Source organism: Pyxicephalus adspersus, chromosome 5, assembly GCF_032062135.1.
Source record: "Pyxicephalus adspersus chromosome 5, UCB_Pads_2.0, whole genome shotgun sequence".
Classification (NCBI taxonomy): Eukaryota; Metazoa; Chordata; class Amphibia; order Anura; family Pyxicephalidae; genus Pyxicephalus; species Pyxicephalus adspersus.
Window position 1 is genome coordinate 87088139 of NC_092862.1, and position 16994 is coordinate 87105132.

Consider the following 16994-nt stretch of genomic DNA (forward strand, 5'->3'; position numbering starts at 1 on the left):
AGTGTATGCACGGTAAATCCCAACAATTAATCTATTTTACTTCCTTTTTGTCTGTTAAATATTATTGCAAGCATTGGTATGTGTAAAAACACATATTTGTTCAAAGTGTAAAAACAGAACTTTTGTACTCATAACATTCAAGCTCATTAAGGAGCACAGAACTATAATTAGACTACTGGAACCAACTAAAACTAAACCCTAGGCCAAAACTTCACCCTCCCTAATAAATGACTGATTCACGTGGTCATCTGCAAAACACTAAAATTGAAACTATCATCTGCTGACAAAATCATGTCCACCTTGCAAAATGTTGTGCACTGATGACAACGGGGAGGAGAAAATCCAAGACTAATGAATCGTCTTTCAGCTTCTGTGATTGAGACTAGGAGGATCAAACATGTTGCCCCCACTGAAAAGCACTGGCTATCCTGTCCCCCAAGCCCACCCACTGAAGTGGAAGAAAAAAAGGAAGTTGAGAAGGTTAGTGCAAGTAAAACTAATTAGCATGGGCTAATTATGTTTAATAAAAGGACATTCTTAAAACTGTCATTATAGGTCAGCATGAGAATCTTACATATGAGGCAGCAACATAAATTAAAGTGCATCATTCACTGCACCTTGGAGAGAGAAATGTAGGCTTCATAGGCTCTGAGCAGATGAATGAGATTATCTTCCACAAAAATGTTTAGATATTAGGCAATTGTGTGGTTTCAAGACTAAATGACTTAACTGTTTTTATAAACTTGTTGTTTCTAAACAAATGAACAGTGATTTGGGAGAATGGAGAAATGACTTTCTATTGAGTTTATGCCAGAAAAGCTAAACAGAATGTGGAAAGAAGGTTTTGAAGCACACTATGGAGTAACAGCTCTTTCTTGTAATACAGTTAGTCCCCAGGTTGACATCCGACATACGGACGTCTCCTAGATACGAACGGGCTTCCCTGCTCGCTCATGTGCAGGACGGAGGCTTGCAGGGGGGCGGTTTTCATGACTTGCAGAAGAAATCTTTTGCTGATGTTGTGGGTGATCTGTAACATCTTCTTACTCTTTAATGACCAAGACAAACTCTGCAGCTGTTTATTTTTGCATATCAAAGCACAGCTTGCTCCAGAAGTTAATAAATGTCTAGGCTCCATAAATTTTTGTTTTTTGTATTTTTTGCTTTGTTTGTGATTAACAGTGGGGATTTTATACAGTAACTGACACCATGTTGCCTAATAATATGTTGAAACAAACATCTATCCTAATTGCACTTATTAAATTAATAAACTTTCTGACTTACATCCAAATTCAACCTAAGAACAAACCTACAGTCCCTATCTCGTATGTAACCCGAGGACTACCTGTAGTATTCAGTCTGTGTATTGATGTATAAAGATATCATATATAAAGTATCATGTATACACTCTTTAGGAATCTGTAAGAAGAACATAAAATATATAATTCTATGTCTAAAAGGTTTAGGGCTGCGTTTGTAGGAGGTTGCTGGATAATTTATTAACTGGCAGACACCCATTACTTACCCTTATTAAAAATGTTAAAAATATAAATATGAAATTTATTATCAGAGAGTTTTATAGAAAAATTGGTAAGGTTTGGAGAAGATAGAGAAGTAAGGGAAATGTGACCATTTTGATAACAGCAATCACAGAATTGACCATGTGGTAAAATGATCTCTATTTTTTCATTTTATAGGTAAAAAATTACAAGTGAAGTAGATCTGGGATAACCCCCGCCCAAGTCCAGTTACTCAGTGTTTGTCCTGTTTTGTTACACTAAAAGGGAACTAAAAGGGATTTTTGAGGGATTAGCATTATTTGAATTCCACACTAATACTTTGAATGTTTGGAACATTGGTTAGTGTTGCATTAAAAAATAAAAATGTGTGTATATAGGTATTGACCTTCAAAGTCAACACCTTGTAGACCAACCTCTACAATCATCAAGATAAAACTGCTTCACCTCCTTCAAGTTACTTTGGTTTGTTGAGTTAAACCAATGGTCTTCCTGAGCACACTTCCATAAAGGTCAGTATTTTATGCAGTGTACAGCTTGAAGAGGTCTTATGAACAAAAACTTCCATCTAAACTGTGGAGTATGTATGTATATATAAAAATAAATATATAAAAATAACATTTTCATTACACTTTACCAATCAAAACTACTATTAAGTTTATAACATAAAAAGAATGAACATCCATTTGTTAGTTGTAATGCAACAAAATAGGACAACACTGTGCGAGGGTTAAACACTTACTCAAGGAACTGTATATATGGCAGGGATCATGTGGGTTTTGAAATTAAATAGCAGCATCTACAAAAGCTCAAAGAGGTTTAAAAGGAAGACCATTTTCAAAAATACAAACTTAACTAAGGTACTGTATATACAGGTTCAAATGGATGCTGCCCTAGTGTATTCTAAAACTATATTCAATTACTGGCAGGATGGCCTGAGAATTGCTGGCAGGTTTGACCTCCACAAACCCCAATAAACCTATTAAGCAGGAGATAAACATTTAGTCTTTTGCACAGTACAGATGGTAGGTTTAAACTCAGGACAGAAGTCCTTAATCATGGTAGGTTTAAACTCTTAGGCACAACTTTTTGCAAAAAGTCTAACATTCACCTTGATGAGATGCTTAGGGGGAAAACACTACTTTCTTTGCACATCAGCCAAATAAATGACTAGGTCTTTTCAAAAACTTTGTATGCCAAATCCTTTCTGCAATACATTAACCTGAGATGTCTTGGCACCTCAACACTGTTTTTTAGATGTCTTGCAGTCCAGGTGACTGACTGGTTCTGTAATAGTAGATCTAGGACCAATCGGAGTCTGAAGAGAGGGAAGACTACCATGGGCAAGAGACTCAAAAACTAGGCCCTCTGAAGCCAAAAAAGTGCCACTATATTTGGTTGAAGTGCATTTTTGCAGCACTGGTTGCAAAATTGGTAATGGGGAAAACATGATAGTTTAAAGTTGCATTTCAATTCTCTAGCAACAACTTCCCAAGGGCAGAGAGAGGAAAATTGCCCCAGTTCTGCATTTTCCTCAATTGCCATCAATTCTACTGACAGCCAACACAACCCGTGAATGACTTGGAAACATGTTTTGAGTAGAATGTGACTCAAAAAATCTGCTTTTATGTTGGCCAAACCCCTGGCATAAAAGTTTATGGGCCTAGTAGGTTTCTCTCAGCCCAATTAAGGAACTTCCACATTAAATTTTGAAGAATGTCTGATTTTGTTCTACCTTCATGAGATAGATATGCTAGTACTTTTGTATTGTTTTTGACGAAAGCGGATCTTTACTGCCTTTGACTAGATTAGACTCTGGAACCATTATAAAGCTTCCTAAACTGCTCCGTCTGGTTTAACAACCAGACTCCCTGAACATAGTGCTTGCCTGAGCACAAGCATGAATGTGCACAGCTCATCATAGGATGTTGGGATACCCTGCACATTCTAGCTACGCCTGCAGCTGCTGGGACTGAATGATAAGTTATGTCATCCCACCCCAGCCAATCAAGATGGCCAAAAACCTGACTCCAAAGAATAAAACTGTATAGACATGGTGGCTCATCTCAGTTTTTCTGATTTTCTGGAATCTGAACTGAGCATGACCCTGACCATGACTTTGTCTCTGATGGCTGCCTGTCCTGACTCAAGCCTGTTGAATGACTTTGCCTCTGCTTGCCGTGTTTGTTTGTCTGCCCCCTGCCTGATCCACTATTCCTACCAAGAAATAGTCTGATCTTTTTTGGCTCTGGTGAGGAAAATTCTGGGACTGCAAAAAAAATGACTCCCTTGCAGCAAAGTAATCACTTGTGGGGTGCTCTGGTGAAGACCAGTAATCACTTAGATTTAGCCCCTAAGGTAATCCTAAGTCACTTGCAAGGTACTTTGAACAAATAGACTAAACTGGAGCTCCACAGCAGCTCGTGGGTATAGTCACCCGATGGAGCTGGCCTTTTTCATTTTACAAACCGGTTTAAAATCTTATTGGAGGCAGTGTAAAAAATGGTCTATATGGACTGCTATGTTCCTTAGAGAATGATAGAGGAAGATACCTGTTTATTTTAGGTCTCTGTGTGTGGAATACAGGACTCCCTACAATGTTATAGAAATGCGGAGTGGATGAGATGTTTAGTACTCCAAACTTTCTGTCCTAGGGTGTTGCATTTCCTTAACTTCCTTGGCGGTACTTGAAACTTGTTGGTCACTACAGATAAGTTATTTTTTATATGATTTGGCACTAGGTTGTTAAGTACACACACACACAGGAGTATGTGTGTATGTAAGGTCGGATGTACACATATATTCATATAGCAACATTACTGATAGCCCCACTAGTGGATACACCTATCACAAATATGGATAATCAATCACTTTATTATGGAGTAAAATTTTGATTATGGATTTAAGGAGATTTGGAAGGACATGTTGTGTGTTAATAGGCACAGGAAGTGCCTGAGTTAAGGACGTCCCACATACAGATGACTCTTAGATACAAACGGGGCTTCCCTGCTCGCTTGTGTGCAGGACGGAGGCTTGATGAGCGGCAGTTTGCATGACTTGCAGAAGATGACTTTTGCTGTTCTGCAAGCTCTTGTAACTCTTTAATTACCAAAACAAACTCTGTTGTTGTTTTCTTTTTGCATATCAAAGCACAGCTTGCTCCAGAAGTTATTACATGTTTAGGCTCTTTGCTTTGTTTGTGATTTACTCACAGTGAGGATTTTATACAATAACTGACACAACGCTGCCTAAGGCTATGTACACACATGCAATAAATATCGTTGGAAACGAACGATCGTTCAAAAATCATTAACAAAAAAGTGCACAACAACGCCGATAAACGAGGAATGTCGATGGAAAGGAACGACTGTCCGGGAAGATCTGATTGGGCGACGATCGGTCATTATCTATTGTGTGTATGGTCATTCAGTGATCGTAGATTGTTCTGTGACACACTTTCTCCTGTACATGCCACTTCCTGCATCGTTCAAACGATTTTATCTAGTGTGTGTACATTATTGGTGGATTATATTTGAAAGACCACATCGTTTGAGCATGTACAGAATTATGCACAATACGACTGTTCAAAATAATTGTTGATCGGTTGTTAATCTTTAGTTTTCTAACAACAATTATTGCACGTGTGTAAGTTGGCTAATAGTATGTTGAGACAAACATCTGTCCTAATTGCATTTAATAAAAAAATTGTACCTGTTCCAACCAACATACAAATTCAACTTAAGAACAAACTTACAGCCCCTATCTCGTATGTATCCCAGGGACAACCTGTACTTGTTATCAATAAAAGTTATCCCATTAGAATATACCTCTTCTTCCTGCTGCTGCTCTGCACGCATCCTTTTTTCCATTCTATGTGAGAAGGATTCCACGTGGCCATTTACACCCAAGACATTCATGTGATTCCATGATTTTTCTATTGATTTTTTTTTTCCTTTTTCAAATAAAATTTTGTCATTATGGGACATTTCCTGAAGAAGCAGAGCTTTTTCCGCAAAACGTGTAGAAAATGGAAATACCCTATATGCTATATTTATATTTCATTATATTTAATAAAGCAACTTTTTATTAATAATATTCTGATTTATATTTGGCTTTGAAAGTCCCAATATCTGTCAATATCTAATCACCATAATTCCAATCTCCTTTCTAGCTGTCCTCTAACTTGCTCCAAGATTGCTTTTCCCTAAATACCAAAGGCTACAAAAATGAGGAAACATACAGAAAAAAAACTCGCTGAATGGACAATTGGATTAGGGAATTTCTTTCTCAGTGATATTTTTACTAGTAATAGAATGATTGGAGTGCCTTACAAGCCTGTTTATTATAAAATAACTTTTAAAAAATCTGTTACCCATTTCATATACACCAGATTTATCAGGCCAGGAACTGAACAGATTGGAACAGAAACTCTATCCACTTTATTGGAGTGACTTATTACCACTTTGAAAAGTGATAATCAGCAGCAAAAGTAGTTAAAAGGGGGGTGAAACAAATGCCACTGTTATAAATGGTAGCCTATAGACTGCTCCAAATTTAAAGATAAAACATGACCGAAGTTTAATTCCCTATTTTCTGGAGATAAAGGATGAACAAATGTTATATGTTCAAAGGTGGGGTAAAGTGGAACCGAACATTAAAATTAAAAAACTGCAAGTAGGCGGGTTCAGGTTTTGTCTCTTCCACAATAAATCAAACTATACTGCCTGTTTTCAACCCTCTAGATCAATGTTTCTCAACCAGGGTCCCCTCCATAGATTGCTAGGGGTTCCTTTAACAATGGACAGTTTGGGACTCTCAAGTCAGTTTAAGTGACACCAACCAACATCTTGGTTGTCTGTAAGAGTGACATTCTTCCCAAAACCCAGCAATGTAGGAGTACTTGCCGCTGACCACCACACCAATGTACTGTGAGCTGTGGATATAATATACTATATTATACTGAAGACCTGAAAGTTATTTCAAGGGGCTTCCCCCATGGTAAAAACGTCAAGGAACACTGCTCAATATAATCTACACTGAGCGGTCAGGAACCAGCCCAACATGGCTGGCTGCGAGGAATAAATGAACTCCTGAGCAGACGCGTGGGAGGTACATCACTCTAGCCAGGCCAATCAGGATGGCAAAAAACCCAAAACCAGGAGAAGGACTGAGTTAAGATGTCAGTGCCAGGAAACCAGTGATTAGAGGAGAGTTTTTTTTGTTTAACCCACCTGACAGTAAATCCGAGTGTGGCTTGGGGTGAATTTTATATTCCACACTCGGGGTAGCATAAAAAAAATCCTACCTGTTCCCCTCGATCCAGTGGAGTGCTCTAGCGAACCCCGGCCGGCTTTCGCATCCTCAGCTTGATCAATGTGATGCAAGAACCGTCGGTATGCTGGGGAGGCGTGGCTTGGTGGGAATTTTAAAAGCAGATTACATTGTAATCTGCTATTAAAACATTGATCACAGTGATAAAGTTATAAAAAATAAATCCAAATAATAAATCCAAAAGTTTAAGTCTAAGAATTACAGGCCTAAAATATTAAACAAACAAATTTCCACTGAAAACAACGTACAGCTTTTGAAATAAAAATATGGACATATTCAAACTGCCAGGGAGGTTAATTTAAGCTTTTTTATAGCAAGAGACAGCCTGTCCATTCTGAAAAAAAAAAACCTGCCTGCTTACAGTTTTATTTTTAGAATTAGTCCTGCTGTAAATAGAGATCAGGAAACAAAAATGATGAAATCTATTAAAATGATTACAGGGAATAAATGTATCAGTTTAGAAAAAAAGCATAATTACCGTAAAACAGTGTAAATAATCAAATTTTATATTAGCTAAATATGCTATAGGCAATACATATACTTCTGTATTTGGGTGTAATATAAATCAAGATTCATAAACAAAGGTGCATTTGAGAACACTGCAAGAAAACGTTTCCCATAAAACACACAGTATACCCGAGAAAATAACAAAATTACAGTACACTTTAGGCAAGATCAAGTAACAGAAACCACTTAAAGTGCATGACAACCCTTCCCATCTGCCCCGTTCGATACACACACTGAGACTGGTCTCCGGGAGATCCGAGCTCACCGGCGTCGTAGGACCTCCAACCCGATCTATGTTTCTTGTGTTTCTTTCCCATAGTTAGTCACACAATCACAGCTGTAACAGAAGCAAATAAAACCAGGGTGCAACTAGACACCGGAAAAAGAAAAACAAACTCCTTCCTTCCGGTGCACAGAAACAATTTCAAAACAACCTAGGCAAGCCTGGGCCAGTATCGCGAGATTTCCAGGCCGGTACAGTTATCTAATTAGTTGTATAGGAGTAAATATTATAATATGTTTTAAGTCTTAATATCCTTTAAGTCTTGTAAGGGGAATGGTATGCGGTCAAGGGATATCAAGTCAGAGTTTAATAAGTATTTCATTTAAGTAGCATATTGAATAGGGTCTTCGAGAAAATGGAGAATCTAGTGGAGTTTTCCTTACGTGGTGGAGACATCTGTATCTGCTGGTGTCTGAGGAGATTTTCTTCGTCCTAGATGTGTAAGGGCTGGTTCGCGGCAAATTTAGTTTTCTAACCAAGCACGGAGTACGATCAGCACTTTGCTCTATTACTTGAGACTCACACCCGTCACCTCAGGTGAGGACGTGTATTTTTACACTTTTATAAACAATGTTGTTTGTTTTTATATGTAAATGGTTGCACTACATAATTTTGAGGTTTTAATTTTTCTGTAAAACTTTCTCTTTCTTGCTCTAAACACTGCTAAACTAGTCATCCCAATATAATGTCCACATCCACAAGAACCACTTACGAAAGACTGGCTTCCCAAATTGGATAAGAGAGCGGAGATGGAAGAACCTATTCACCAATCTAAATATGGCATGACCCAATTCTATTCCACATGGACTTGCTGGGTACATTTTGGGACCACTCACACTTTTCAATCCTTTTTTGCTGAAGTAATAATCAACTGACCTAAAACCTTTAGGACAGCGGTAGGCAAACTCCTTTCTTTAGGCCAGATACTGCCTAGCCAATAGTCTGTTTAGGCATACCGACCCCCTGGTCAATCTGGCCTAATCCTGGCCGTCAGGGATCGGCAGCCCGCGGCTCTTGAGCCTCCTTGCTATGCCTCCCTTCTCTATTTACCGTGTCTGGCATTAACACTTAGGCTGCCGGGGTAAGGGGACATTTCCTCTCCTCCGTATGCATTGCGAAGGAAAGGGATTTTCTTTCAGGGGCGTTCCCTCCCCTCTGTATGCATTGCGAAGGAGAGAGATTAACCTTCAGGGGCGTTCTGGGTAGGGTCCAGGACTCGAGAGAGAGTCTGCCGTAGTGTGCCTTCTTGACCTCCTAAAATGGCCTAGTAGCCAAAAAAGTTTGCTGACCCCTGCTCTAGGAGTTTAAACGAACATGAAGTCCCCCTACATTCTCTAAATTCTGGTTAAGGCCCGCAACGTCCTTTTTTTTGGCCTCCAAAGAAATCCTAAATATGGATTGCAGCTGGCCCGCTGCTGCATTTACATAGCGCCGCCACTACAATTCCCAGCATCACTTGCCTCTATAGACCAGCGGCCTCACATTGGACTGTTTTATAGATGCAAGTAATGCCGGGAATTGTAGTAGCGGCGTCACTCGCGTCTATAGACCAGCGGCCTCTCTGCCTATGTGTGGCCCCACATTGGACTGTTTTATAGACGCAGGGAATTGTAGTAGCAGTGCTTTTTCAGTGAAGAGGGAGTTCCAGCAACTCCTAACATTAAGCCCCACATTGGATTGTTTTCTTGTCTCAGGGAATTGTAGTAGTGGTGCTATTTCAGTTATAAGTTTTGGTCCACTGTGTATTTGAGTTTGACTGGTATATACCCCTGGTATATAGTCAAAACTACTGCCTGATGTATATTTTTCTGATAAATTCAAACCCCAGAACAGTTCTGTCTAATTTGCTATTTTTTCATTTCTTCTTGATGATTTCTTTTTTTCTTATGTTTTTTTCCACAAATATTATATGCTAATCTTATTTGTATGTTCCCTATGCTAACATCTATATACTTTCTGCATATGCTTATTTTTCAGATGTAAATGGAATAATATTGTATACTGCACACCATTTCATTTTTAATGTTGTATTTATACTCCCTCTCTTTCTTTTTTACCTTCTCCCCCTCTCTCTCTTTTCCTTACCCCTCCCCCTCTCTCTCTTTTCCTTATATGTGACACAAATATCCCAGGAGGCTGCGGATTTCCCCTTCGGTCTTTACCGAAATGGAAGTGAAGACTGAAGGGGAGAGGTCCACAAAAGTGTACAAACAAAAAACGCACATTTTTCCATTACATAACAGAGAAAGTCACTCTCTAATATAATGTTAAAAATGTGGCGATACTTTAATAGCATCATGCATGTGAGATCAGATGGGGACAAGACAGACAGTGAACCCCTCTCATCACTGCCCATATTCTATATAAAAACACTGTCTGTGACATTTGTCCAGTGTGTAATGTCATCGGCAGCGCAGTGTGATCGCTATGTGAGTGTAAAAGCTGCTTGTCATATTCTGCAGCCTAATAACTCACTGTGGTCAAACCTTCAGATCTCTTAAACTGTTTGTTGTATTAACTTGACATTTTTAAGGTACATGTGGAGGCATAGGAAACTGAAACTGTAGGTGCAAGTTGGGGACACTTGTGGCTAAACCTTTTTAAAATGTAATTAGTATGGCATTATGAGAACATAAATCTCTACCTAGCAAAATGTGCTGCCTGCTCTGTTACACATATCTGTCTGCATCTCTACCTCAAACCCCAATTTCTCCAGAATTAAGAGTGCAGGGAAACAAAAATATAGGAGGAAGTGGGAGACGTGTGGCTATCACCTTTCATCACAATGGCATCATTACAACTTCATTACATCACTACAACAAAAAAAAAAAACTGTTCATCAAAATGCACTTCCTTGTTACACACGACTGTAACCTTCCTGTACCTCAACCTCAATAAAATTTAGTGAGTTCATTTTCTAATGACACTATAGTGATGAAGTTTTAGGGGATGTTAGTCACAGATGTTCCCCACTTGTACCTATATTTTTGGTTTCTTACACCTCCCCATTCCCCAATTGAAGTTCAGAATGTTAGATAACTGGACAGGAATGTGTAACAGGGCAGGGAAGCCCATTTTAATGGGCAGAATGTTTTATGTTCTAATGATGCTGTAGTAATGAGATTGTAAGGGAAGAATGTGCCTGACACTTGCACCTTTATTTTCAGTTTTGTACTCCCATCCTCAGAGAAATTGGTGTACAAAGAAGAGAAGCAGACAGTAGTTTCATAGGTATAGATTTGTGACAGGTAGGTATATATTTGGGGGGCCCCACCCCAATGCTCCTTGCTATGTTAGTGGCCCTGGGGTCCCCAATTAGCACTTTCAATTTAGGACTCCTAGTTGCACTTTCCTCTGAAAATGCAACCCAAAAGTTAAATTTTCATAACTTTTTACATTTGTGACCCCCATATCTTGAAATTCTTTAAAGCTGGGGGGCTGAAATTGTAATAACTAGTACTATGAGGGTCCCCTGTACACCCTGAACATTACAGGTCATTGTGACTAGTGTTGATGTTCGAATTCGGGTTGTCCCTATATTCGACCCGAATATGGCTGTTCGAATTCAAATTTTTTTTTTTCTTAAATTATTTGTTTCGTTTTTTATTTTATATTTATATTTATATGTTTTTTTTTAAACTTGTTTTTTTTTATTTTTTACAGGTTATACGACAATGACATTATGAATCATAATGTCATTGTGGGATTCCTGGACCGTGGGAACTGTGCGGTCACAGCTAATTGAAAGCAGGTGCCTTCAATTAGCTGTAACCGCAGGCAATAGGAGGGCAATAGAGGATGAATGGAGATACTATCTCCACTCTTTCTTCTCTCGCTCTCCCCCTTCTCTCCCTGCAACAGTGCAGCCCTTATACATTAATTCCCTTGCTTTTTAAAATAATCCATTGGTTTAGACCTAATATCTAATTTACCTTGTGTATTGCTTAAAAAGCTGATTGTCGGAGCACAACATCAATTTATTGTTTTGTGAATAAATTAATTCTTGTCTTTTTGACATTTTTAGTTAGAACAAGTTATGGATGAAGCAGCAGTAGATTTAAAGCAGGCTCTTCTGAATGATTTGGAATGTCCTCAGGTTCATGTAGAAGTTCATCATAAATCAAATAGGTTTGTATATTAAGAGCTTTTTTTTAATAAGGATATATACTAGATCAACAATATTATAAATAAACACAGTGTACAAACATTCAACTGGAAAACAGGTGTTACAATAATAATAATAATGTAACAATACTTTCTGTGGGAGACTGTGGGAGACATTACATAGTGAGCTATAAAAAATAATTTTCTATTAACCTCTAAAACCACAGGGGGATCATTCGCAATCATTCTCAAGATATACTGTCATGTGTGTTCAAAATTTTTCTATGTCTGTTGTTTTATGGGGTGGGATTTGGTCTCTATCAATGATTCCCATATCTCAAAGAATTTGGAACTTTAGCCTCCAAGGAAGCCTATATACATGCCATTCGAAATATGTGATCCAATTTTTCTCTAAAGAGCCCTAAGGTAGGCGAATCTGGGTCCAGCCATTTTTGCAGTATAGGTTTTTTTTTTTTTTTTTTTTTTTTGCTACCAGAGAGACTATCGATACAATTACAGCTCCCCCTGGTAATTTGTGCTCTGTGCAAAGGTAGTGTACCGGTACATTTGAGACAATAAGAAGAGGAACTGTAGCTCATAAGGTAGGTGTGATGTGGGGAAATATATGCACAATGCAGTTGTAATTGGAAGGAGAGCGGGGCATGTTCAGAAAGTTACCAATAGAAACTTTTGATACCCGGTAAGCAAACCTTCTGCAAGTAGCATAAAATTGATTCTAGAAAATGTGGAGTGTGTCTTCAAATAACACGTATAAGCCCTCTGTTGGATGGAGAAGGTGCCATGTGTGAACCAAAAAGTGTTTGTAGCAATAAGCGGTTTAAATCAAAGGTGGAGGCCTCTGGTCTGTTGTTTATTAGCTAAAGCTACGTACACACGTCAGATTTTTATCGCCCGATAATCGGCATCGGCCAATTATCGGGCGAAAATCTGCCGTGTGTACAGTCGTTGTCGTGTCGGTGTCGTCCGGACGACCGACCTGCCGGATCCACGGACGATGGACGACAGCCGATCCTAATGAAAGGGAAGGGGAGAGCGCGCAGCAGGGTGCCGCTCCGCCGCTCTCCCCCTCCCCTCTCCATAGAGCATAAACGGTGCTGTATGTACAGCATCGTTCATGCATCGTGCATGCCCTCGTCGTTGGAAAGGATCGTGAAAGATCCTTTCCAACGACAAAAATTGGAAGTGTGGAAGCTTTAGATCGGTCCAAAGTTGGGTCAACAACCGCATTAAGATCACCTGCCACCACTAGATTTGAATAGGAGTGCTTCAAAATCCTTTGCATAAGCTAGTAAAAAAAGAAGAAAGAGTTTGTGTTGGGGGCATAGGCTGAACATAAAAAATTATTCCTGCAATTTCTATTTGCGCAAATAGGTATCTACTCACAGAACCTAGATCTGTGAAAATATTTTGTATGGTATTTTTTGTTAAGAATAAGCATCACCCATCTTGTTTTGGTTATATAGGTTGTATAGATAGTTGGTCGCCAACTGGAGAAAATTTCGGTGGTCTGCGGCTCTGGCCGGTGCACCGCCGAGTGGGATCAGGAGGAAAGGTTGGCGACCACTGGTATAGATCACATCACCAATCCAGGGGCCTCTCAAAAGCAAGGCCTGTCTCTCTTACCAGTGTGCTTCCTGTAGAAATGCAATGTCAGGGTTTTTTTTTTCTTGAGATGTAAAATATATATAAATATATAATTATATATAAAAGTTATGAAAATATTAGTTTTACTGATGGTCCACCTTGCCTTTGTAAATAGTGAAGGGCAATGTCATCTCCCTTTCAGCAGTAGTATCAATAAAAAAAAAGGTCTGTAAGATCTATTACAAGTTTACTGATATATATGCAGTAGATCTTTACAGAATTGTACACATTACAATACCATCATGTGATGTACTTTTTAGATGTCAGATTTTTTTATTTACAAATAGGCTGAACATCAGAGTGAAGAAATGATATTGAGGGAACAATGATCCAAGAACCAAACCAAATTGTTGCATTAAAATCTGTGATTTAGGTCCTCCATTCCCTTATATATTAAATAATCATAGGATAAGTAGCATTTAAAGTATAGGTACAGTTAGGTCCATAAATATTTGCACAGAAACAACTTTTTTTTTCCAATTTTGGTTCTGTACAATACCACAATGAATTTTAAATGAAACAACTCAGGTGCAGTTGAACTGCAGACTTTCAGCTTTAATTCAGTGGGTTGAACAAAAAGATTGCATAAAAATTTGAGGAACTAAAGCCTTTTTTTACGCAATCACTTAATTTCAGGGGCTCAAAAGTAATTGGACAAATTAAAATACTGAAAATAAAATGTTCATTTCCGAAACTTGGTTGAAAACCCTTTGCTGGCAATGACATCCTGTAGTCTTGAACTCATAGACATCACCAGATGCTGGGTTTCCTCTATTTTAATGCTCTGCCAGGCCTTTCCTGCAGCGGCTTTCAGTTGCTGTTTGTGGGCCTTTTCTGTCCGAAGTTTAGTCCTCAACAAGTGAAATGCATGCTCAATTGGGTTCAGATCAGATGACTGACTTGGCCATTCAAGAATATTCCATTTCTTTGCTTTAATAATCTCCTGGGTTGCTTTGGCTGTATGTTTTGGGTCATTGTCCATCAGTTTTTATGAAACACCTCCCAATCATTTTGACTGCATTTAGCTGGATTTGAGCAGACAGTATGGGCCTGATTTATGAAAGCTGTCCAGGACTGGAGAGAATACATTTTCAGAAGTGAAGCTGGGTGATCCAGAAAACATGGAATGGATTTTTAGAAATCATTTGCTAGCAAACGTTTTGAATCCTGGACCAGATCTATTCCAGGTTTGCTGGATCACCCAACTCCTCTTCTGAAAGTGTATTCTTTCCAGCCTTGGAGAGCTTTCATAAATCAGGGCCTAGGTTTCCGAACACCTAGGAATTCATGGCAACTGGCAGCCATGCATGCCCAAACCATCACATCATGTGGTATGCTTTGGATCATGAGCTGTTCCACGCCTTCTTCATACTATTTTCTTGCCATCATGCTGGTAAAGGTTGATTTTGATTTCATCTGTACTTGCTCTTTTGACCGCATGTTGTCTGTTCACAGCAAAACCTTTCACATACAAGCACCCCCCCCATAAAAAAAAAATCAACTCCAGGCCTTTTATCTGCCTAATTAATAATGACATAACAAAGGAATTGCCCACACCAGCCAATGAAATAGTTTTTTAGTCGATTGTCCAATTACTTTTGAGCCCCTGAAATGAAGTGATTGTGTAAAAAAAAAAAAAAAAAAAAAGGCTTTAGTTTCTTACATTTTTAGGCAATTTTTTTGTTCAACTCACTGAATAAAAGCTGAAAGGCTGCAGTAATTGCATCTGAGTTGTTTCATTTAAAATTAATTGTGGTAATAATGCAGAACAAAAATTAGGTCAAAAGTTGTCTCTGTCCGAATATTTATCATCCTAACTTTATTTGTCTAGCTGTGTATTCTATGGTCCTTTTATGCTTTCCCCATTCCAATCTCCCCTTATACTACTCAGCCAGTGGACCTGTAGCACTATTTAATCTCGTTTACCCCTCTCACTCAGGTAATTTAGGATGGCATCTATCTTTTGCACACGGAACCATGCCCAGCAGCCAGCTTGCCTACCTTCTCCTTCCTCCATGGAGTCTGTATCCTTGCAGTGAGGCTCGCTGCCCACAGCAAGCTTAGAAATGGACCCCTGATATAGACTTGATAGGACGTCCTGCCTATGTTCCAGGCTTTGTTGCAGGACTTACCTTTCTAATTTGACTTTTTAATCCTGTAGTCAGACATCAGTGGTATTCTGGACACTATCTTCACTCTGACCTAGGAAATTAAATTGGTCACTGAATGTTAGTCGTGCCTGGAGGTTAGGGCGCACATCCAGACTCATTCTGCTTCCCTAACTTCAGCCCTCCATACACAAATTAGTCCCAGTTGTAAGATGTAGTGGACTGTAATTGGAGAAATATTATCTGTATCCAGGGCTTTTACACCTTCCCAACTCATAAAGATTTTTTTGGCTTTTTTTCCCCCAGCCTTTATGGCAACTCAACCCTTCCAGACCTGGTTCTAGGATCGGTTCGCCGATCTTTGGGGCAACAAGCGGGTTCACCAAATGAATCCCATGTGAGGTCATCTACCACATGCACTTTTACATGTTGGAAAAAATGGTCAAGACCACACTGAGAATCACAGACTCCCCCTTTGGTCCCTCACCTTCTTTCCCTAGTGGAAACTAACCCTCTCAACACCTCTTTACCTCCCTCATTTTTGCCTCTTTTTCCCTCTTCTTTCTACAATATATCTGTTATGCATCCCTTTTAACTTTCACTTTATATCTGGTCATTGTATGATTTTGTGCTAAACTACTTTACATTGTTTGCTTTATAATCTTAACATACATTATCTCTGAATTCACCTTAGCCAAATAATAATTACCTCTTGCAGTTTTTAGGTTATAATTTAAAATGGAACTCCAGCTTTATATATGTTTTCTTCCACTGCCCACCTCTCCCTCCCTGCAATTTCTTCATTTCATTTTGGTCCCAAAAATAAATATAACAGGTTAGACATTTATCAAATAGTAAATCAGTTATCTGTTGTATGTAAAGCAATATGTTATGTAAGCATAATACATTTTTCAAAAATATTAACTTGCAGTAAGGGGCTTCTGGTAAGAAATTTACGCACAGCTACAGCACTGGTACCTAAATTGTATGCTGGCTGAGAAGTTCGCACTCTGGCCTTTGCAGCGCTAGGTCCCAGGTTCGAGTCTTAGCCAGGACACTATGCATGGAGTTTGCAGGTTCTCCCTGTGTCTGCGTGGATTTCCTCCAGGTACTCCTGTTTCCTCCCACACCTCAAAAACATATGCAGTTAAGGTAATTGGCTTCCCCCTAAAAATTGACCTTGGTCTGTAATAAAGACATATGACTTGAGGTACAGCTAGTGACATGACTATGGACTATGTACAGCACTGCATAAAATGATGGCACTATATAAATACTGTGTAATAATAATAATGTCAAGTCATGAAAAATAAAATGGGGAAACAGATTCTAGGTAGGAAACACCATGTTTCTTGACCACTCATATTTTAGTAGGCCTCTAAGACCTGAAGAAAGGTTACATGTAGCTACAGCAAAGGCAGCTGAGAATCGAAATTTGTTCTGGGGCTATTTGGTGCAAGAACACAGGATTAACCAAGC

The 16994-nt window shown here is 38.9% G+C and overlaps 2 protein-coding genes across 16 annotated transcripts in view; one reads left to right on the top strand and one right to left on the bottom strand.

The window, feature by feature from the left end:
- Positions 1-7775, bottom strand: part of BRD9 (bromodomain containing 9) — a 36013-nt gene extending 28238 nt beyond the window's left edge. For 7 of the 14 annotated variants that reach the window (XM_072412042.1, XM_072412037.1, XM_072412041.1 and 4 more), the window contains exon 1: positions 7621-7775. In XM_072412042.1, the coding sequence (XP_072268143.1) occupies positions 7621-7672 (52 nt within the window). In that variant the 5' untranslated portion in view covers positions 7673-7775. Of the gene's footprint in view, positions 1-7587 lie in introns of all 14 variants that reach the window. The other 7 variants (XM_072412035.1, XM_072412034.1, XM_072412033.1 and 4 more) reach the window with 2 other exon arrangements.
- Positions 7776-7854: 79 nt separating this feature from the next.
- Positions 7855-16994, top strand: part of TRIP13 (thyroid hormone receptor interactor 13) — a 51338-nt gene continuing 42198 nt past the window's right edge. For both annotated transcript variants that reach the window (XM_072412043.1, XM_072412044.1), the window contains exons 1-2: positions 7855-8175; positions 11663-11766. In XM_072412043.1, coding sequence (XP_072268144.1) covers positions 11675-11766 — 92 coding nt within the window. In that variant the 5' untranslated portion in view covers positions 7855-8175; positions 11663-11674. The remainder of the gene's footprint in view (positions 8176-11662; positions 11767-16994) is intronic.